The following is a 22,555-nucleotide window of genomic DNA, read 5'->3' on the forward strand; positions in this document are numbered from 1 at the left end:
TACCTCCACTGGTATGCCATCCAGCCCTGGAGTTTTCCCAGACTTAAAGGCTTTAATTGCATCAATAAGTTCCTCCTCTGTAATTTGGCCTTCACATGAGTCTTTCTGTACAGCTGCTAATTTTACATTATTAATAGGGAAAAAATCCATGCAATTTACTTTCTATCTATTATTAGTTGAACTGAATTCTAGGGCAGGACAGGTCTGGAGTGAGGGCAACTGGAGCAGAGGGTGTGGGGTTTAGTATGTGGATGGGGGTCAAACACCTTGGGGTCCTATCGGGTCAAAGGTTAGAGTTCAGGTCCATTGTGGAAACGTTTTGCCGTCGTCACCAAAACAACACGACTGTGGCTATTTTGGAGTGGTGCGTAGAGGATGTGGTTGAGCTAGCAAAAACTTGCTTAGTTGTGTTAACTATATGTACTTAGTTGTGTTAACTATATGTACTTAGTTGTGTTAACTATATGTACTTAGTTGACACTACAGCTGCAGAGCAGTGGTTGGACTTGAGTCTTTATGATAAGGATGTTTTCCTAAGTGTGAACTCTGTGATGTACAGATACTCAGTAGATGTTATCAGATTAACCTAAGATATAGCTCCGTTTTTTGGGTGTCCGTCTTTGGCTCCTAGTCTTTGTTGCTTTAGTGGGAAAGAATTAGAGCCTATTCGTGTATAACTCAGTGGTTATAGATGAGATAGTCATTGATGACTGGAGGAAAGTGCACTAGTCCACAACCTCCCCACTCTCTCTCTCTCTCTCTCTCTCTCTCTCTCTCTCTCTCTCTCTCTCTCTCTCCCTCTCTCTCTCTCTCTCTCTCTCTCTCTCTCTCTCTCTCTCTCTCTCTCTCTCTCTCTCTCTCTCTCTCTCTCTCTCTCTCTCTCTCTCTAATGATACAGTATGTACCAGTTGTATCTGGATGAATTATACATAGACAACACAGCTCCCCACATCCTCCAAACTGCACAATGCAAAATATTCATTCTGTCCTGAGATGCCTGTGTGTGTGTGTGTGTGTGCGTGCCTGAATAAAGCTCATGATCATGCGGGTTAGCGATCCTGTGGCATAGTGCATCTTCCTGTTCTCCCACTGTGCCACCACACTAACTCAGAACAGATACCTTCAGAGTCACAAACACCCAATCCATCTCTCCCAAAACAGCCCACAGCCCACACACCATCAATCTATTACTGGCCTAACAGGTTTACAGGCTTTTATACATAGTTGTCTAAACTAGCCTGTTGAGATACAGTGGCTTGCGAAAGTATTCACCCCCTTGGCATTTTTCCTACTTTGTTGCTTTACAACCTGGAATTAAAATAGATTTTTGGGGGGTTTGTATCTGTAACGATCGTTGTTGGAAGGATGGTCGGACCAAGATGCAGCGTTTTTATTATGATAACCGGCAAAAAACAAGAAAGAGTAACAAACAAAACGTTCAGTTTTGTACGGCTAAAAAGCAACAATACAAAACAAGATCCCACAAACAACAGGTGGGAAAAGGCTGCCTAAATATGATCCCCAATCAGAGACAACGATAGACAGCTGCCTCTAATTGGGAACCATACCAGGCCAACATAGAAATAAAAAAACTAGAGTACCCACCCTAGTCACACCCTGACCTAACCAAAATAGAGAATTAAAAGGCTCTCTAAGGTAGGTCAGGGCGTGACAGTACCCCCCCAAAGGTGCGGACTCCGGCCGCAAAACCTGACTCTATGGGGGAGGGTCCGGGTGGGCATCTAGCCTCGGTGGCGGCTCCGGTTCGGGACGTAGACCTCGCTCTGCTCGCGGATCCAACCGCTTCTGTGGAACCGGACCGTGGATCGTCGCCGGAGGCTCCGGACCGTGGATCGTTGCCGGAGGAACCGGACCGTAGATCGTCGCCGGAAGCTCCAGACCGCGGATTGTCGCCGGAGACTCCGTGCCGTGGATCGTTTCCGGAGACTCCGGACCGTGGATCGTCTCCGGAGGAACCGGACCGTGGATCGTCGCCGGGGACTCCGGATTGTGGATTGTCGCCGGAGGAACCGGACCGTGGATTGTCGCCGGAGGCTCCGGACCGTGGATCGTGGCCGGGGACTACAGACCGTAGATCGTCGCCGGAGGCTCCGGACCGTGGATCGTCGCGCCGGGGACTCCGGACCGTGGATCGTCGCCGGGGACTCCGGATTGGGAACCCTCGCTGAAGGCGACGGGACTGGGAACCCTCGTAGGAGGCTCTGGACTGGGAACCCTCGCAGGAGGCTCTGGACTAGCAACCCTCACTGGAGGCTCTGGACTGGAAACCGTCGCTGCAGGCTCCGGACTGGGAACCGTCGCTGGAGGATCCGGATTGGGAACCGTCGCTGGAGGCTCCAGATCTTGGATCCTCTCTGGAGGCTCCGGGCCATGGATCCTGCGGATCATCGCCGGAGGCCCCGGACTGGGGACCGTCGCCGGAGACCCCGGACTGGGGACCGTCGCTGGGAAACCCTGGACTGGGGATCATCGCTGGAGGCCCCGGACTGGGGACCGTCGCTGGGAAACCCCGGACTGGGGATCGTCGCTGGAGGCCCCGGACTGGGGTTCGTCGCTGGAGGCCCCGGACTGGGGACCGTCGCTGGAGACCCCGGACTGGGGACCGTCGCTGGAGGCTCCGGACTGGGGATCGTCGCTGGAGGCTCCGGACTGGGGATCGTCGCTGGAGGCTCCAGACTGGGGATCGTCGCTGGAGACTCCGGACTGGGGATCGTCGCTGGAGGCTCCGGACTGGGGATCGTCGCTGGAGGCTCCGGACTGGGGATCGTCGCTGGAGGTTCCGGACTGTGACCCGTCGTTGGAGGTTCCGGACTGTGAAACGTCGCCGGAAGCTCTGGACTGGGTACTGTCGCTAGAAGCTCTGGACTGGGTACTGTCGCCGGAAGCTCTGGACTGGGTACTGTCGCCGGAAGCTCTGGACGGTACTGTCGCCAGAAGCTCTGGACTGGGAACTGTCGCCGGAAGCTCTGGTCTGTGGAAGCACACTGGAAGCTTGATGCATGGTACCGGAACTGGTGGTACCGGGCTGAGGACACGCACCTCAGGGCGAGTGCGGGGAAGAGGCACAGGCCGTTCTGGACTGTGGAAGAGCACTGGAGGCCTGATGCGTGGTGCCGGAACTGGTGGTACCGGGCTGAGGACATGCACCTCAGTGCGAGGAAGAGGCACAGGCCGTACTGGACTGTGGAAGCGCACTGGATGCCTGATGCGTGGTGCCGGAACTGGTGGTACCGGGCTGAGGACACGCACCTCAGGACGAGTGCGGGGAAGAGGCACAGGACGTACTGGACTGTGGAGGCGCAATGGGGGTCTGATGCGTGGTGCCGGCACTGGTGGTACCGGGCTGAGGACACGCACCTCAGGGCGAGTGCAAGGAGCAGGAACAGGACGTACTGGACTGTGGAGGTGCACTGGAGGTCTGATGCGGGGTGCCGCCACAATGCGTCCTGGCTGGATGCTCACTTGAGCCCGGCAAGTGCAAAGAGCTGGAATAGAGCGCACCGGGCTATGAATGCGAACTGGAGACACCGTGCGCATCACTGCGTAACACGATGTCTGACCAGTCACACTCTCCCCAGCACGCCGCTCTGCAGCGCTCTCAATGCTAGCACCTCTCTCCGGAATCTTGCGTCAAACTCCTCATCCGACTCCCTGGCTGGCTCTGGTTCGCTCCTCGGCTCCGCTTACTGCTCCATGTGGCCCCCCCAATTTTTTTTTATTGGGGTTTCTGTGGCTTACCTCGTTGGTATAACTCCTCGTAATATCGCCGTTCCGCTTTTGCTGCCTCTATTTCCTCCTTCGGAAGGCGATACTCCCCAGCCTGTGTCCAGGGTCCTGCTCCATCCAAAATCTCCTCCCAGGTCCATTCCTCCTGAACACGCTGCTTGGTCCATTTATGGTGGGTTCTTCTGTCACGTTCGTCGTATGAATCGGACCAAGGCGCAGCGTGGTGTGCGTACATTCTTATTTATTAAAGAATGAACACTGAACAAACTAACAAAATAATAAAACGAAACGTGAAGCTAATATGAGTAGTGCAAACAGGCAACTAAACATAGAACAAGAACCCACAAACACCAAAGGGAAATGGCTACCTAAATATGATCCCCAATCAGAGACAACGACAAACAGCTGCCTCTGATTGGGAACATTTACATTACATTTACATTTAAGTCATTTAGCAGACGCTCTTATCCAGAGCGACTTACAAATTGGTGCATTCACCTTATGATATCCAGTGGAACAACCACTTTACAATAGTGCATCTAACTCTTTTAAGGGGGGGGGGGGGGTTAGAAGGATTACTTTCTCCTATCCTAGGTATTCCTTAAAGAGGTGGGGTTTCAGGTGTCTCCGGAAGGTGGTGATTGACTCCGCTGACCTGGCGTCGTGAGGGAGTTTGTTCCACCATTGGGGTGCCAGAGCAGCGAACAGTTTTGACTGGGCTGAGCGGGAACTGTACTTCCTCAGAGGTAGGGAGGCGAGCAGGCCAGAGGTGGATGAACGCAGTGCCCTTGTTTGGGTGTAGGGCCTGATCAGAGCCTGAAGGTACGGAGGTGCCGTTCCCCTAACAGCTCCGTAGGCAAGCACCATGGTCTTGTAGCGGATGCGAGCTTCAACTGGAAGCCAGTGGAGAGAGCGGAGGAGCGGGGTGACGTGAGAGAACTTGGGAAAGTTGAACACCAGACGGGCTGCGGCGTTCTGGATGAGTTGTAGGGGTTTAATGGCACAGGCAGGGAGCCCAGCCAACAGCGAATGGCAGTAATCCAGACGGGAGATGACAAGTGCCTGGATTAGGACCTGCGCCGCTTCCTGCGTGAGGCAGGGTCGTACTCTGCGAATGTTGTAAAGCATGAACCTACAGGAACGGGTCACCGCCTTGATGTTAGTTGAGAACGACAGGGTGTTGTCCAGGATCACGCCAAGGTTCTTAGCACTCTGGGAGGAGGACACAATGGAGTTGTCAACCGTGATGGCGAGATCGGGAACCATATCAGGCCACCATAAACATACAAATACCTAGACCTACAAAACCCTAGACATACAAAAACCCTAGACAATCCAAACCCCTAGACAATACAAAAACTAGCGTATCCACCCTAGTCACACCCTGACCTATCCAAAATATAAAGAAAACAGAGATATCTCAGGTCAGGGCTTGACACACATGTCTTTTTGCGAACACCAAAAGTGTTTGCTTATTTTTTTCTTTAGGCAATTCCTTTTTTCTGGCCACTCTTTCGTAAAATCCAGCTCTGTGGAGTGTACGGCTTAAAGTGGTCCTATGGACAGATACTCCAATCTCCGCTGTGGAGCTTTGCAGCTCCTTCAGGGTTATCATTGGTATCTTTGTTGCCTCTCTGATTAATGCCATCCTTGCCTGGTCCGTGAGTTTTGGTGGGCGGCCCTCTCTTGACAGGTTTGTTGTGGTGCCATATTCTTTCCATTTTTTAATATTAGATTTAATGGTGCTCCGTGGGATGTTCAAGGTTTCAGATATTTTTTTATAACCCAACCCTGATCTGTACTTCTCCACAACTTTGTCCCTGACCTGTTTGGAAAGCAAGTTCTTTTTTTCATTTCACTTCCCCAATTTGGACTATTTTGTGTATGTCCATTACATGAAATCCAAATAAAAATCTATTTAAATTACAGGTTGTAATGCAACAAAATAGGAAAAACGCCAAGTGGGACGAATACTTTTGCAAGGCACTGTAAATTACCATGTCTTTATCAATTGCACAAACCTATAATGAGGCCAAAGTTTCACAATAAAAAAAAGATACCAAATTCGACTCAAATGTTTGCTCAAACAATGGCCATTAAGATATGCAACGAGAACAATAACCCTGCCCTCCCTTTTTCTCTCTGTAGGATGGTGGGCTGTACTCCGTTTGTGGTGGTCTCCTACTTCTACCTTTGGTTTGTTCCTCCCTTCACAAACGGACGTTTCATGTGGTACCTGGGCTTCTACTGCCTCTACCAGACACTCATCACTGTGAGTACCAGCCAGCTACCTACGACAAAAGTGTTGGCCCACAAGGACAACCATTTACACATCCTCATTCTCAGATACAGTATCTTATCTAACACTATTCAACACTGACTTTGTTTACTCATAGTATACACCTACCATTGTTCCTGGATACAGCTTTTTATTTGCCAGAGAAGATACGGATAAGCAGAGATGACTTGCCGAACCCAACACAAAAATATAGTGAGCAGAGCCAACATGTCATAAAACCAAACCTTGTTGATAGTTCACCTCAAACAAGTGTGTTTATTTAGGTTTATTTTGTTACTAAGGTACAGCTTCAAACCCTTTCCCATTCTTTCTCTCTCTTTTTCTCGTTCTCTCTCTCTCTCTCTCTCTCTCTCTCTCTCTCTCTCTCTCTCTCTCTCTCTCTCTCTCTCTCTCTCTCTCTCTCTCTCTCTCTCTCTCTCTCTCTCTCTCTCTCTGCGCTCTCTCTCTCTCTCTCTCTCTCTCTCTCTCTCTCTCTCTCTCTCTCTCTCTCTCTCTCTCTCTCTCTCTCTCTCTCTCTCTCTCTCTGCGCTCTCTCTCTCCCTCTCCTCTGCTCTCTTTTTAACATGCTAAAGAGCATGTTGCCCACTGCCCATCGTAGCCACATTGTGATGGCCTATAATGACATGTCATTCTAACTACTTGATAAGTATGTGCTCGGCCCTGCCAGAGACCGCTGGATGGGTAAATGCTGGTTACCACTTTTAGCTTCACTTCCTTGTCTTTGTGTGTGAGAGACTGAGAACGAACGGCTGCTATCACTTTAAAGCCCTACAGTAGTAACAATATAAAAAAAACCAGGCCAGTGTAATCATTCAATCATGATTTGATGACCAATCCTTTTACTTGAGGCAAAGCTCTGGTCAAATGAATATACATTATTTTTTATTTTTTCAACAAGGCCCTACAAATGACATGCTTGGCCATCCCTCCATCCATCCTTCCCTCCATCCCGCCCTGGGCCGAAGAGAAGGAGAAGGGCTGGGACAGTCTTTCATGGCAGCGTTTATTTCTGTTGTCTCTTTGGATGCTCGGTCAGTTGATCGGTTGCTGCATCGTTCGGCCACAATGCTGACTGAGCTGTTGTGTAAATGACAAAGGAGAAGAAAGGCTGGGGTTGAAGGCGAATAGTTGCTGACTGTTCTACTGGGCAGCTTGAGAGGAAAACAGAGAGCTGAGGTTTACAGACGGGGGGGGGGGGGTGTCTACTAAGCTAACATATGGAATTGTTTTTAAGATGGTCATACCATGGATCATGTAGCTATTTGATTAGGAATTTTAGGACCCCTGTATATATAAACAAAAATAATTAAATATTGAATTTGGCCTTTACTACTATAGCCCATTGAAACACATGGAATGCACATTCATAAATGGCGAAACAGACAGTCAAAAAATCTATCATAAGGAATACATTTTTGAAGTGTCTTTTCTATGTCTCGGAGAAAGCAAAGGAAATATTTGTGTTTTTTGGACACATATTTAGCCCCTTTTTTTGTTGGCACAAAACTACCTCCATAATTCACTTTTTTATTTTTACCGGTACCTGTTACCTTCAAATGAGTCACGTGACACAAAACGGAGAATACCGTCTTGTTCATGAGAATCTCCCCTTTCCATAGTGGGGTCATATTAATTTGTTGCCCGAACAGTTCAGATGCTACAGACGTTTTCCCGAGAAGACCGATTTTCGGGACATCTCATGGTCTGACAAACACCCCTGTAGCTCGCCTACCTTCCACCACTGAAGGCCAGCATAAACGGATGCGGTGGATTGAGACGCAGCCTTTGCAAAAAAAAGTATATTTGTAGCTTAAGGATCTTAAAAGTTAATGTTGCAGTGAATCATCGTCTTAAGTGGAACATAAAATATCCCCAAAAAGTGGAAATTATATGGACTCTGACCCTCTGTCCTATATCTAATCATATCCAATCATGTCCTCTGTGGTTCTCCTGTGTTTCCCAGTGTTTCCATGTGCCTTACTCTGCCCTCACCATGTTCCTCAGTACGGACCAGAAGGAGAGAGACTCAGCCACAGCCTATCGTAGGTCACTATTAAACAGACCTTACGTTGTCAATCAAATTCAGGCACTATTCTGTCATTCTGTTTTGAGAGTACTTTATACTGTAATAAATGTGTTATATTGCAGGTATGACCCTGGAGGTGCTGGGTACTCTAGTTGGCGCTGCCATCCAGGGTCAGATCGTGGCGAGCGCCCACACCCTGAAGCACTGCCCCCACCACAACATGTCCACCGGTCACCTAGGCAACGGCAGCGGGGCCGAGATCGTCAAGAGAATCGTTCACTCCCAGGACTTCCTGTCACATGCTGTAAGTGTCACCGCTGACAACAAACAACCTGACCTGGGGTGTTACCATGGTGATCCGATTTTGAAAATAACTGTAGCTGACAGTAGTGTCCTCAGCTACCTCAGGGTTGCACTTTCAGGGTCATCTTTTCCTTTTTCTTCACTTTTTTAAAGCCTTAAAGTTGCAAGGAGACAAGTTAAAGGTCAAGAAGTTATAAAACGAGGGATTTGTTGAAACTTAAAGGAATATGATGAATATGAAGTTTGTGTTTGCAGACTGTCTAGCGGTGAAATGTAGCCTTACCAAGTACCAACTTCAAGAGGGCTTTATAGACATATATTATTTATCATCCTGGGTTTGAAGTGAGCATAGGATGAATAAGAGCCTATGCCACAGCTTCCTCCCCTGCCCTGGTACTTCCCACAAAAGGGGTTCCTCCCTGACATCAGTCATCAAACCCCTTCCCTAAAATAAGAGACCCCTCCCCACAATGAGGGGGTGACCACAGTCTGTTTGTGATTAAGGCTATTTTTATCACATTCAAAACACCTGAATGAACCCCAAACCCCAAACTCGGCATGCAGTTTGTTGGGATTAGGGGACTAACAATATTGAACATCTATTTCCAGCCAAATCCAGGCCGGAACATTACATTTGAATGGAACTGGTTGTTCATTTCCTTAGCAGTATACTGTACATATAGCCAATGAAAACATCAGACAACCCAGAAACCCTGCTGTGAATCTTGTGAATGCAAAGGTGGTTTATGGGTTCACGGGTAAAACGCGGCGAGCGGGCTCCAGCCCAAACTATTCCGTGTTGGATTCGGGCACGGCGCGGCTATTCAGGGGCTCAAGTGGTGCCTTTCCGAATGATTCTGGGTAAACCTTGATGGTTCGGCTCTCTCACCACGCAGGGCCTTCTGTAGCCATGCTGAGCACTTACACACAAACACATAACCACACAAACACACACACACTTGGAGCACTGTCACCACTAGATTCCTCTGAGTTTGCGGGTGAGGGTGGCACATTCGTCTGGGGCGAGTTCTCCAGTCCCTCAGAAACTGGCAGAACGTTTGATGTGAATAAATAATAATAAACCACTTAGCTGCTCCCCGTGGAAAAATAGCAAACAAGCCGGGATTTGTTTAGGGCAGTTCAGTTCCTGTTAGGGTTAACATGACATCTTCAAGGCTCTATAGTATTTTGGTAGACTGTATTTAAGGATCAGAACGAACTTGCTTTTATCTAATCTGTTGAGTTTTTTATGAGATCCAGTATCTGCTAGAGCGATGTAAGGAGTGCTAGTGTAAAATGACAGGGTCAACAAACACATTGATAGCTTCCAATGTGACTTTTGGATAACAGTCGAAGTGCAGTATTTGGGTGGAGTTGCAAAATAGAAATCGAGGAAGGCTCAGTGCAGATGTGCTTCTTCTGTAACCCGAAGACAAAAATATTGATAGTGGGCCCAAGGAAGAGTAATGTAATGTAATACCTAATGGGGATCCAAATAAACAAATAAAGGATAGATTTACACTCTTGTTTTCTTCCTGCCTTTGCAGAAGAAGGTGTATATGCTCTCTATCCTCCTTGTAGAAGGAGGTGTATATGCTCTCTATCCTCCTTGTAGAAGGAGGTGTATATGCTCTCTATCCTCCTTGTAGAAGGAGGTGTATATGCTCTCTATCCTCCTTGTAGAAGGAGGTGTATATGCTCTCTATCCTCCTTGTAGAAGGAGGTGTATATGCTCTCTATCCTCCTTGTAGAAGGAGGTGTATATGCTCTCTATCCTCCTTGTAGAAGGAGGTGTATATGCTCTCTATCCTCCTTGTAGAAGGAGGTGTATATGCTCTCTATCCTCCTTGTAGAAGGAGGTGTATATGCTCTCTATCCTCCTTGTAGAAGGAGGTGTATATGCTCTCTATCCTCCTTGTAGAATGAGGTGTATATGCTCTCTATCCTCCTTGTAGAAGGAGGTGTATATGCTCTCTATCCTCCTTGTAGAATGAGGTGTATATGCTCTCTATCCTCCTTGTAGAAGGAGGTGTATATGCTCTCTATCCTCCTTGTAGAAGGAGGTGTATATGCTCTCTATCCTCCTTGTAGAATGAGGTGTATATGCTCTCTATCCTCCTTGTAGAAGGAGGTGTATATGCTCTCTATCCTCCTTGTAGAATGAGGTGTATATGCTCTCTATCCTCCTTGTAGAAGGAGGTGTATATGCTCTAGAATGAGGTGTCCACCTAGAATGAGGTGTACAGTATATGATTGTTTTTTCTCTACTTTTATCCTCTTGCAGAAGGTGTATATGCGCTCTGTCCTCCTTGTAGAATGAGGTGTACAGTATATGATTGTTTTCTCTCTCTACTTTTATCCTCTTGCAGAAGGAGGTGTATATGATTGCTGCTGGTGTGATAGGAGGAGTGTTTCTCATCTGCACTGTGGTCATGTTCCTGGGAGTCAAAGAGAGAGATGGTGAGTCTCTGTGTATGTATGTATGTGTGTGTGTGTGTGTGTGTGTGTGTGTGTGTGTGTGTGTGTGTGTGTGTGTGTGTGTGTTTTGCATGTGTGCATGTGTGTTTATTTTATTATAATATTTTTTTATATACCCCCTTTTTGTCCCCAATTTCGTGATATCCAATTGGTAGTCTTGTCCCATCGCTGCAACTCCCATACGGACTCGGGAGAGCCGAATGTCGAGAGCCGTGCGTCCTCCGAAACATGACCCTAACAAGCCGCACTGCTTCTTGACACAATGCTCGCTTAACCCGGAAGCCAGCCGCACCAATGTGTCGGAGGAAACACCGTACACCTGGCGACCGTGTCAGCGTGCATGCACCCGGCCCCCCACAGGAGTCGCTAGAGCGCGATAGGACAAGGACATCCCGGCCGGCCAAACCCTCTCCTAACCCGGACGACGCTGGGCCAATTGTGCGTCGCCTCATGGGTCTCACAACACAGCCCGGTATCGAACCAGGATCTATAGTGACGTGGTATCTGTAGTGACGCAGCCTTAGACCGCTGCGCCACTCTGGAAGCCCGTGTGTGTGTGTTTGTGCACACTTTTCCCCAGCAAGTGTGTGTGCTCTCTTCCCTCTCTCATATTTCACTCTAACCTCATTTGCAGAGTACCAGTAAGCACAGTAGCACTCAGTCACATTGTTTTTAGACTATTTAGCTAGCTCCAGCCTTATCCAATGATTATCTAGCTCAGGGGGAAAAAAGGACAATAAAGAATGAAGTATTAAGTGTAAAAGGAGAGAATCTACCCCCCATATCTCTGTGCAATTGTGAGATGCATGGCTCACTTGCAAAAGAGAAGAGACCTTGGTCGCAATGGGACTCCCTGATAAAATAAGGGTATAAAAAGGAATACGTCTTTGTTTTCATGCACATGGAGGCTATCAGTGAACTGCTGACCTCACCACCAGTGAACCTGTTAGTTCTGGTTCTCTGTAGTGGCAAACCCTGTGGAACAGACAGAGCATAGCAATGCTGCAATGCAGGGGCAGCTACAGGGTTGCCAGATTGGAAGCGAAATCCCCCATACGTGTCTCACTCATGCTACTGTATATTCTTTCATCGCAGAATGCGTGGTGCTTTATGGGCTTGATTTAGGGTTGGGATAAAAACCGTCTCTTTTTGACTCTTTCGGATCGTATTCCTTTTCTTCCTCGCACAGATCCGTACATTTCGAAGACGGAGAAGCAGATCCCGTTCCACAAGGGCTTCATCCTGGTGATGCGACACGGTCCCTACCTCAGTTTGACTGCTGCCTTCCTCTTCATCTCTGTTGCCATTCAGGTAGGCACAACTTTATTAATACACCTCTTCTCAGACATGACACTCACATTGGGATGGTAATGTGTGGGTAATGTGCTGTTATGGCTGGGCCCTCCCTGCCACCCTCAGAATGGCTCCAGACATAGCCCGCCTGCCATTCAATGTTGATTTGATCAATAGAAATCAGCACTCAGTGTGTTTGAGTAAATACGCCCGAGAGTGTCTCTCTCTCAGCTCCAAATCCAACCGAAGATAGACAGTCCGACAGCACATTATCATATTACTATGATGTAATATCTTGTTATTGTTATCATTATGAGAATTCTCCCTACGTTCAGACGCTCAGTTCTGTGATACTCTTTCTGTGTGGTTGGCATCACATGGTTGGTTGAGTCAACGGTGTACCTTATTGGAACCGCTATTGGACCTAGGCCTTCAGTGAAAAAAAAAGATCTTCGAACACATTGTACCAAACTCTCAAATCAAGACTAATAACAGAAACATTGCATCACTTAATGCACCCATCTGAATCAAACATGCCTGAGGCTGAGCCACGCTTTTGGCTGCCACTCACAGAGACATCACCCGTACAGATAATGCTACCGGCAACAACAACCACACTGCTTGCACAGCCTAACGCCATCACTATCCCACTATCACCAAAAGCGACAACAGTGACACGTGAAAGGATGTGAGTGTAACAGGCGTGTGATGCTGAAAGGACAGTGTCCGTAATACCAGCACACTCCAGGTAGGAGAGAACGCTTTTAGGCTGATAGAAAGACAGCAGTCACTCACAGCATGATGTTAAAGAATAAGCAGCACATTCACTCTGACATAATTAGCAGGTAGGTTCCAATCATAAGAATACAAAAACACAACCATTCCCAGTCGAAATATATAGCTATTACTTCCCGTTGCAAACATATTTTTCAAGTTCAGCACACAAAATAATCTGTGATCTAAAGTTTAAATGTAACACTGTTTCACACGCAAGTTCTTTTCTGAGATATAGCTCAGGGATTCTTACAAGATGGGAAAATCTCAACTTTTTCCCACAAATATTTGTCTTAATATTGACATCATTTTAAATATATATTTTGATAGACCAAAGTATCCACCATCACACATGTAAAGATTTTGTAATTTTTTATTCTTCATAAAATGCACCTAACTGGATTCATGCCAACTCCGTCAGACATCATAAAAGGCATTTCATATTTACATTTATTGTCCAACAACTGTTTAAAGGCCTTGTTTAATTCTATCATTAGAATATAAACAAATGTGACTCAAATCTCCAAACTTATTTCTGTTTTATGTTATAGAGCTATATAATGCTCCAGGGCAAATTTCGTTAGCATTTTAGCATGTTTTTCTAGATTTCAGGACATAGAACAATATTTATAAAGCAAACATTATCCATTAGATCTAGCACATGAAATAGTTTAAGCATATGTTGCAGAACAGTGATACAAATATTTTTTTATAATAATGACAAAAGGGGTTAGTCAACAAATACTCAAAAAAAGGACATAGTGTTTTTGCCTCGAAAGATAAAAGTTCAATTAAAGCATTTGTAAAATATAGAAAATTGATTTTTCAGCCCTCAGACAAAAGTCTGACAGAGTTAATGTTTTACGGAGTTGACAAATTTTTTATTTATCTTCTTCATTCAAGTGGTATACAAGGATTGTACCGACTTTCAAGAATCCCTACGCTAACAACATTGCTCTTGTTAGCTTAGGGTTCTTGGAAGTTGGGACAATCCTTGTACAGTGGCAAGAAAAAGTATGTGAACCCTTTGGAATTACCTGGATTTCTGCATAAATTTGACATAAAATTTGATCTGATCATCTAAGTCACAACAATAGGCAAACACAGTCTGCTTAAACTAATAACACGCAAATTATTGTATTTTTCTTGTCTATATTGAATACATCAATTAAACATTCACAGTGTAGGTTGGAAAAAGTATGTGAACCCCTAGGCTAATGACTTCTCCAAGAGTGTAACGAGTGCGCTGAGAGTCAGGGAGCAAGAACAGGGAGTGTTTTAAGAAATAAACAAACAAAACAAAACAATGAACACGAAACACAAACAACGCACCGACATGAGAACAGAGTCAATAACACCTGAGGGAAGAACCAAGGGGAGTGACAGATATAGGGAAGATAATCAAGGAGGTGATGGAGTCCAGGTGATTGTCATGAGGCGCTGGTGCGCTTGACGATGGTGACAGGTGTGCGGGATAATCAGCAGCCTGATGACCTAGAGGCCGGAGAGGGAGTATACTTGACAAAAAGCTAATTGGAGTCAGGAGTCAACTAACCTGGAGTCGAATCAATGAGACAAGATTGGAGATTTTGGTTAGAGCTGCCCTGCCCCATAAAAAACACTCATAAAATGTGAGTTTGCTATTCACAAGAAGCATTGCCTGATGTGAACCATGCCTCAAACAAAATAGGTCTCAGAAGACCTAAGATTAAGAATTGTTGCCTTGCATAAAGCTGGAAAGGGTTACAAAAGTATCTCTAAAAGTCAGTCAACGGTAAGATAAATGGTCTATAAATTGAGAAAGGTCAGCACTGTTGCAACTCTCCCAAGGAGTGACTGTCCTGCAAAGATGACTGCAAGAGCACAGTGCAGAATGCTCAATGAGGTCCTAGAGTTCGCAAAAGAGCACCTGGATGTTCCACAGCGCTACTGGCCAAATATTCTGTGGACAGATGAAACTACAGTTGAGTTGTTTGGAAGGAACACACAACACTATGTGTGGAGAAAAAAAAGGCACAGCACACCAACATCAACCCAACTGTAAAGTATGGTGGAGGGAGCATCATGGTTTGGGGCTGCTTTGCTGCCTCAGGGTCTGGACAGCTTGCTATCATCAACGGAAAAATGAATTCCTCAAGTTTATCAAGATATTTTGCAGGAGAATGTAAGGCTATCTGTCCACCAATTGAAGTTCAACAGAAGTTAGGTGATGCAACAGGACCACGAACCAAAACACAGAAGTAAATCAACAACAGAATGGTTTGAACAGAAGAAAATACACCTTCTGTAGTAGCCCAGTCAGTCCTGACCTCAACCCAATTGAGATGCTATGGCATGACCTCAAGAGGGCGGTTCACACCAGACATCCCAAGAATATTGCTGAACTGAAACAGTTTTGTAAAGAGGAATGGTCCAAAATTCCTCCTGACCGTTGTGCAGGTCTGATCCGCCACTACAGAAAATGTTTGGTTGAGGTTATTGCTGCCAAAGGAGGGTCAACCAGTTATTAAATCCAAGGGTTCACATAATTTTTCCACCCTGCGCTGTGAACATTTACATGGTGTGTTCAATAAAGACATGAAAATGTATAATTGTTTGTGTTATTAGTTTAAGGAGACTGTGTTTGTCTATTGTTGTGACCTAGATGAAGATCAGATCACATTTTATGACCAATTTATGCAGAAATCCAGGCATTTCCAAAGGGTTCACATACCTTTTTCTTGCCACTGTATACCACCTGTGGATAAAGAGTTACTTGCCTAACAGAACACAGAGGGTGTTCTTTAATGGAAGCCTCTCAAATATAATCCAGTTAGAATCAGGAATTCCTCATGGTAGCTGTTTAGTCCCCTTTTTAAATGTTTACTAACGACATGGCACTGACTTTGAGTAAAGCCAGAGTGTCTATGTATGCGGATGACTCAACACTATACACGTCAGCTACTACAGTAACTGAAATTACTGCATCACTAAACAAAGAACTGCAGTTAGTTTCAGAGTGGGTGGCAAGGAATAAGTTAGCTCTAAATATTTCTAAAACTGAAAGCATTGTATTTGGAACAAAACATTCAATAAACCCTAAACCTCAACTAAATCTTGTAATAAATAATGTGGAAATTGAGCAAGTTGAGATGTCTAAACTGCTTGGAGTAACCCTAGATTGTAAACTGTCATGGTCAAAACATATTGATGTAGTAGTAGCTAAGATGGGGAGAAGTATGTCCATAATAAAGCGATGCTCTGCCTTCTTAACAACACTATCAACAAGACAGGTCCTACAGGCCCTAGTTTTGTCACACCTTGACAACTGTTCAGTCGTGTGGTCAGGTGCCACAAAAAAGGACTTAGGAAAATTGCAATTGGCTCAGAACAGGGCGCCACGGCTGGCCCTTGGATGTAAACAGAGCTAATATTAATAATATGAATGTCAATTTCTCCTGGCTGAAAGTGGAGGAGAGATTGACTTCATTACTACTTTAATTTATGAGAGGTATTGACATGTTGAATGCACCGAGCTGTCTGTCTAAACTACTGGCACACAGCTCGGACACCTATGCATACCCCACAAGACATGTCACAAGAGGTCTCGTCACAGTCCCCAAGTCCAGAACAGACTATGGGAGGCACACAGTACAACATAGAGCCACGACTACATGGAACTCCATTCCATATCAAGTAACTGACGCAAGCAGTAAAATTAGATTTAAAAAACAGATTAAAAAACACCTTATGGAACAGCGGGGACTGTGAAGCAAAACAAACATTGGCACAGACACATGCATACACACACACACACAGGATAACATACGCACTATACATACACATGGATTTAATACTGTAGATATATGGTAGTGGTGGAGCAGGGGCCTGAGAGCAAACGGTGTGTTGTGAAATCTGTGAATGTATTGTAATGTTTTTAAAATTGTATAAACTGCCTTAATTTAGCTGGACCCCAGGAAGTGGATCTCCTGCTTTGGCAGCAGCTAATGGGGATCCATAATAAATACAATACTTGTATACCACTTGAATGAAGAAGAAACATTCTATTAAAAAACATAATTCCACTCACCAGATGATGTTCATTTGAAACGTAACTTCTTGTTGAAAGTTCATCTTGAAACGGGTGAAGCTAACAAATTAGCAACAACGTCCTTTTCGATAACACCTGCTGCAGCCTCTGCAACCTAGCCTACAACAAAAGCTAGCTAGCTAAATCGTCAGAAAACTACTGTTCGCTGTAGAGGTCACCAGCTTGTTGTCCTAAAAAACAGAAATAAGTTTGAATTTTCTAATTCTGATTCGTTGGCCAAAGTCTATGGGTAAATTAATGGTGTATGAATGGGTTTTTGGGATATACCCCCGAAAATAAGGTCTGAGGTTAACACAAGCTTAGGAGCAGTAGCGGTGCGTGGGTAATATTACTGAGGAAGCCAAACCAAAAAGCCATATTACAACCTATGTTGTGATAATTGCGTTATTTGCTCTATAACCTATTCGCTCATACGCCACTGTGATATAAACTCAGCAAAAAAAGAAACGTCCTCACTGGCAACTGCGTTTATTTTCAGCAAACTTAACATGTGTAAATATTTGTATGAACATAACAAGATTCAACAACTGAGACAAAAACTGAACAAGTTCCACAGACATGTGACTAACAGAAATGGAATAATGTGTCCGTGAACAAAGGGGGTTCAAAATCAAAAGTAACAGTCAGTATCTGGTGTGGCATTAAGTACTGCAGTGCATCTCCTCCTCATGAACTGCACAAGATTTGCCAGTTCTTGCTGTGAGATGTTACCCCACTCTTCCATCAAGGCACCTGCAAGTTCCCGGACATTTCTGGGGGGAATGGCCCTAGACCTCACCCTCCGATCCAAGGTCCCAGACGTGCTCAATGGGATTGAGATCCGGGCTCTTCGCTGGCCATGGCAGAACACTGACATTCCTGTCTTGCAGGACATCACGCACAGAACGAGAAGTATGGCTGGTGGCATTGTCATGCTGGAGGGTCATGTCAGGATGACCCTGCAGGAAGGATATCACATGAGGGAGGATGTCTTACCTGTAACGCACAGCGTTGAGATTGCCTGCAATGACAAGCTCAGTCTGATGATGCTGTGACACACCGCCCCAGACCATGACGGACCCTCCACCTCCAAATCGATCCTGCTCCAGAGTACAGGCCTCGGTGTAACGCTCATTCCTTCGACGATAAATGCGAATCCAACCATCACCCCTGGTGAGGCAACACTGCAACTCGTCAGTGAAGAACACTTTTTGCCAGTCCTGTCTGATCCAGCGACGGTGGGTTTGTGCCCATAGGCGATGTTGTTGCCGGTGATGTCTGGTCAGGATCTAACTTACTACAGGCCTACAAGCCCTCAGTCCAGCCTCTCTCAGCCTATTGCGGACAGTCTGAGCACTGATGGAGGGATTGTGCGTTCCTGGTGTAACTCGGGCAGTTGTTGTTGCCATCCTGTACCTGTCCTGCAGGTGTGATGTTCGGAAATACCGATCCAGTGCAGGTGTTGTTACACGTGGTCTGACACTGCGAGGACGATCAGCTGTCCGTCCTGTCTCCCTGTAGCGTCGTCTTAGGCGTCTCACAGTACAGGCAAATTATTTCCCTGGCCACATTTGCAGTCCTCATGCCTCCTTGCAGCATGCCTAAGGTATGTTCACGCAGGTGAGCAGGGACCCTGGGCATCTTTCTTTTGGTGTTTTTCAGAGTCCGTAGAAAGGCCTCTTTAGTGTCCTACGTTTTCATAACTGTGACCTAATTGCTTACTATCTGTATGCCGTTAGTGTCTTAACGACCGTTCCACAGGTACATGTTCATTAATTGTTTATGATTCATTGAACAAGCATGGGAAACAGTGTTTAAACCCTTTACAATGAAGATCTGAAGTCATTTGGATTTTTACGAATTATCTTTGAAAGACAGGTTCCTGAAAAAGGGAAACATTTATTTTTTTGCTGAGTTTAATATAAAGCTGTGGCAACCAAAATACAATTGTCACACAGTGGCAGAAAAAAGGCAATTAAACATAAGTTTGTTTCATTTTTGTTTTGTTTCATCACAAAACCAGAGAGCAAAATCTGTCCAGTGAAGTCCACAAAGCAAATATTGCATGTAACAAATAGTTACAAGTCATGCAGCATGGTCAAGCAAGTTAATATTTTTGACAGTTTGTGAAACAGCTACTGATTTAGAACCACAGAGTTACCACAAGTCAACACAAAGACAACAGAAGCACTGTCTCACCTTCCAGCACCATTGCAACTTATACATTTGGACATCATCAAATCATCAAGTCTATATATGCTTAGTTTAATACACTGATAACAAACGTAAAGATACCAGAAACGATTTAGTCCAATCAATTTAGCTAAATATAGTGGCTGTCCATCGCACTGATTTCTCTGTGTGTGTGTGTGTGTGTGTGTGTGTGTGTGTGGACTACTGAACGCCAATGCCATCCTCCTCTCTTTCATGTTGGCAAAATAGTCTGTGTCTCTGTCATACAGTACGCTATTAGTTTTCATTTTCATAGGCTATCTAGCTAAAATGCTTACTAGCCTAACTTCCTCGGATGGGAAACAATGAACCAGCTAAGCTAGCTAGTTAACATGAGTCTACTAGGCAACATCTGAACTTCAATTGTCTCATGCCAGTGGGAAAATATACACTATATATACAAAAGTATGTGAACACCCCTTCAAATTAGTGGATTTTGCTATTTCAGCCACACCCGTCGCTGACAGGTGTATAAAATCGAGCACACAGCCATGCATTTTTCATAGACATGCATTCTTCATCTTATCGGCAGACTCAACAGCCTTGGTTTCTCAAATGACTGCCTCGCCTGGTTCACCAACTACGTCTCAGACAGAGTTCAGTGTGTCAAATCGGGGAGCCTGTTGTCCGGATCTCTGGCAGTCTCTATGGGGGTGCCACAGGGTTCAATTCTCGGGCCCACTCTTTTCTCTGTATACATCAATGATGTCGCTCTTGCTGCTGGTGATTTTCTGATCCACCTCTACGCAGACGACACCATTCTGTATACTTCTGGCCCTTCTTTGGACACTGTGTTAACTAACCTCCAGACGAGCTTCAATGCCATACAACTCTCCTTCCGTGGCCTCCAACTGCTCTTAAATGCTTGTAAAACTAAATGCATGCTCTTCAACCGATCGCTGCCCGCACCTGCCCGCCCGTCCAGCATCACTACTCTGGACGGTTCTGACTTAAAATATGTGGACAATTACAAATACCTAGGTGTCTGGTTAGACTGTAAACTCTCCTTCCAGACTCACATTAAGCATCTCCAATCCAAAATTAAATTTAGAATCGGCTTCCTATTTTGCAACAAAGCATCCTTCACTCATGCTGCCAAACATACCCTCGTAAAACTGACCATCCTACCGATCCTCGACTTTGGCGATGTCATTTACAAAATAGCCTCCAACACTCTACTCAACAAATTGGATGCAGTCTATCACAGTGCCATCCGTTTTGTCACCAAAGCCCCATACACTACCCACCACTGCAACCTGTATGCTCTCGTTGGCTGGCCCTCGCTTCATATTCGTCGTCAAACCCACTGGCTCCAGGTCATCTATAAGTATTTGCTAGGTAAAGCCCCACCTTATCTCAGCTCACTGGTCACCATAACAGCACCCACCCGTAGCATGTCCTCCAGCAGGTATATTTCACTGGTCACCCCCAAAGCCTATTCGTCCTTTGGCCGCCTTTCCTTCCAGTTCTCTGCTGCCAATGACTGGAACGAATTGCAAAAATCACTGAAGCTGGAGACTCATATCTCCCTCACTAACTTTAATCATCAGCTGTCAGAGCAGCTCACAGATCATTGCACCTGTACATAGCCCATGTGTAAATAGCCCATCCAACTACCTCACCCCCATATTGTTATTTACATTTTGCTCCTTTGCACAACAGTATCTCTACTTGCACATTCATCTTCTGCACATCTATCACTCCAGTGTTTAATTGCTAAATTGTAATTACTACGCCACTACGGCCTATTTCTTGCCTTACCTCACCTCATTTGCACACACTGTATATATATATTTTCTACTGTGTTATTGACTGTACGTTTGTTTATTCCATGTGTAACTCTGTGTTGTTGTATGTGTCGAACTGCTTTGCTTTATCTTGGCCAGGTCGCAGTTGTAAATGAGAACTTGTTCTCAACTGGCCTACCTGGTTAAATAAAGGTGTATTAAAATTAAATAAATAGATATGACAATTTCCCCATGCACAAAGCGAGGTCCATACAGAAATAGTTTGTTGAGATCAGTGTAGAAGAACTTGACTGGCCTGCACAGAGCCCTGACCTCAACCCCATTGAACACCTTTGAGATGAATTGGAACACTGACTGCGAGCCAGGCCTAATCATCCAACATCAGTACCCGACCTCACTAATGCTCTTGTAGCTGAATGGAAGCAAGTCCCCGCAGCAATGTTCCAACATGTAGTGGAAAGCCTTCCCAGAAGAGTGGAGGATAGTACAGATAATTAAGTCAAAACCACAGGTCCAAATCCCCATCTCCATCCATGACTTAGAAAAGGGACGATTTAGCAAGCTAGCTACTGCAGGACATCAACACAGACCAGAAACAGACACGTTTTTCTGACAATGATGACGTTTTGTTTAGGATGTGATTTGATTGGTGTGAATCCAAAATCCAAACTGGCCTCCCTTGGACAACAACAACAAAAAAAAATTTTTGGTAAAAATTATTAAGGGAGGCCAAATGCTTGCTGGCAGCAATCAATCAAATGGTATAGTGGCAACATGTCATACTCTTTAGTTCCAGGTAGCGTCAGATATACTACACATACTGAGACAGAGGGGCGCTGTTTCCCTTGCTCTGATGATTTCTCCTGTGAGATTCAGCCACTTGCGAATAGACGTAAAATTATGAAGAGACGAGAGAGACATTTTATCATTTAAAAAAATGTATTGGTCAAATATTGGGGGAAGTCTGGCTTCCCTTGGCCTCCATGAATACATGCCACTGAGCAGATCTTATACGTTTCGTTCTATGAGATAATATCAGTCAGTTAACATGACCTTTATGAATTATGAAGCCTTTATGTGCTTGTTTTGATTACTTAAATGCTTTAAAATTTAAAAAAGTGATGTTAGCTGATGAACATTATCTCATAGAACAAAATGTATAAGATCTCCTAAGCTTTTTTGGCATTTATTCAAAAACCCTACAAAAACGATATCCATTTTCCAATGGTCCAACGAACTATGGCGGAGTTAGTGTCTACAAAAAGGCGCCATTGCTATTGCTCTCTATGGCAGTTGCCTTCTATCAAAGATTGCCTATTATATTTGACAAGACAGTTGACTGACCGCTCTAGTGGAAATACATGTCCTCAAAGCTGGAAGTCATGTGGGAGGAGACGAGATCATGTGGAACCATTCTAGCCAATAAAAGGGCAGATGCGTGTGTGAACAACAGGCCATAGAGATAGATAGAGGACTCATCTTTGTTTCTGTGCCCATGTGACATCATGGGCAGCGCCATTGAGGCTATCTCCATTTTAAAGTAGTACATTTTCTTCTTCTTCATTGGTGGATTGCTCCCAACTCAT

At 45.2% G+C, this 22,555-nt stretch overlaps 1 protein-coding gene across 1 annotated transcript in view; it reads left to right on the top strand.

Annotated features, from left to right (window-relative positions):
• LOC139556622 (sphingosine-1-phosphate transporter MFSD2B-like) overlaps positions 1-22,555 on the top strand; it is a 46,025-nt gene that overhangs the window by 19,934 nt on the left and 3,536 nt on the right. Inside the window, exons 7-11 of the mRNA XM_071370794.1 lie at positions 5,896-6,019; positions 8,010-8,088; positions 8,195-8,376; positions 10,745-10,835; positions 12,043-12,164. Of these exons, the coding sequence (XP_071226895.1) occupies positions 5,896-6,019; positions 8,010-8,088; positions 8,195-8,376; positions 10,745-10,835; positions 12,043-12,164 (598 nt within the window). The remainder of the gene's footprint in view (positions 1-5,895; positions 6,020-8,009; positions 8,089-8,194; positions 8,377-10,744; positions 10,836-12,042; positions 12,165-22,555) is intronic.

Source organism: Salvelinus alpinus, chromosome 27 (assembly GCF_045679555.1).
Source record: "Salvelinus alpinus chromosome 27, SLU_Salpinus.1, whole genome shotgun sequence".
NCBI lineage: Eukaryota > Metazoa > Chordata > Actinopteri > Salmoniformes > Salmonidae > Salvelinus > Salvelinus alpinus.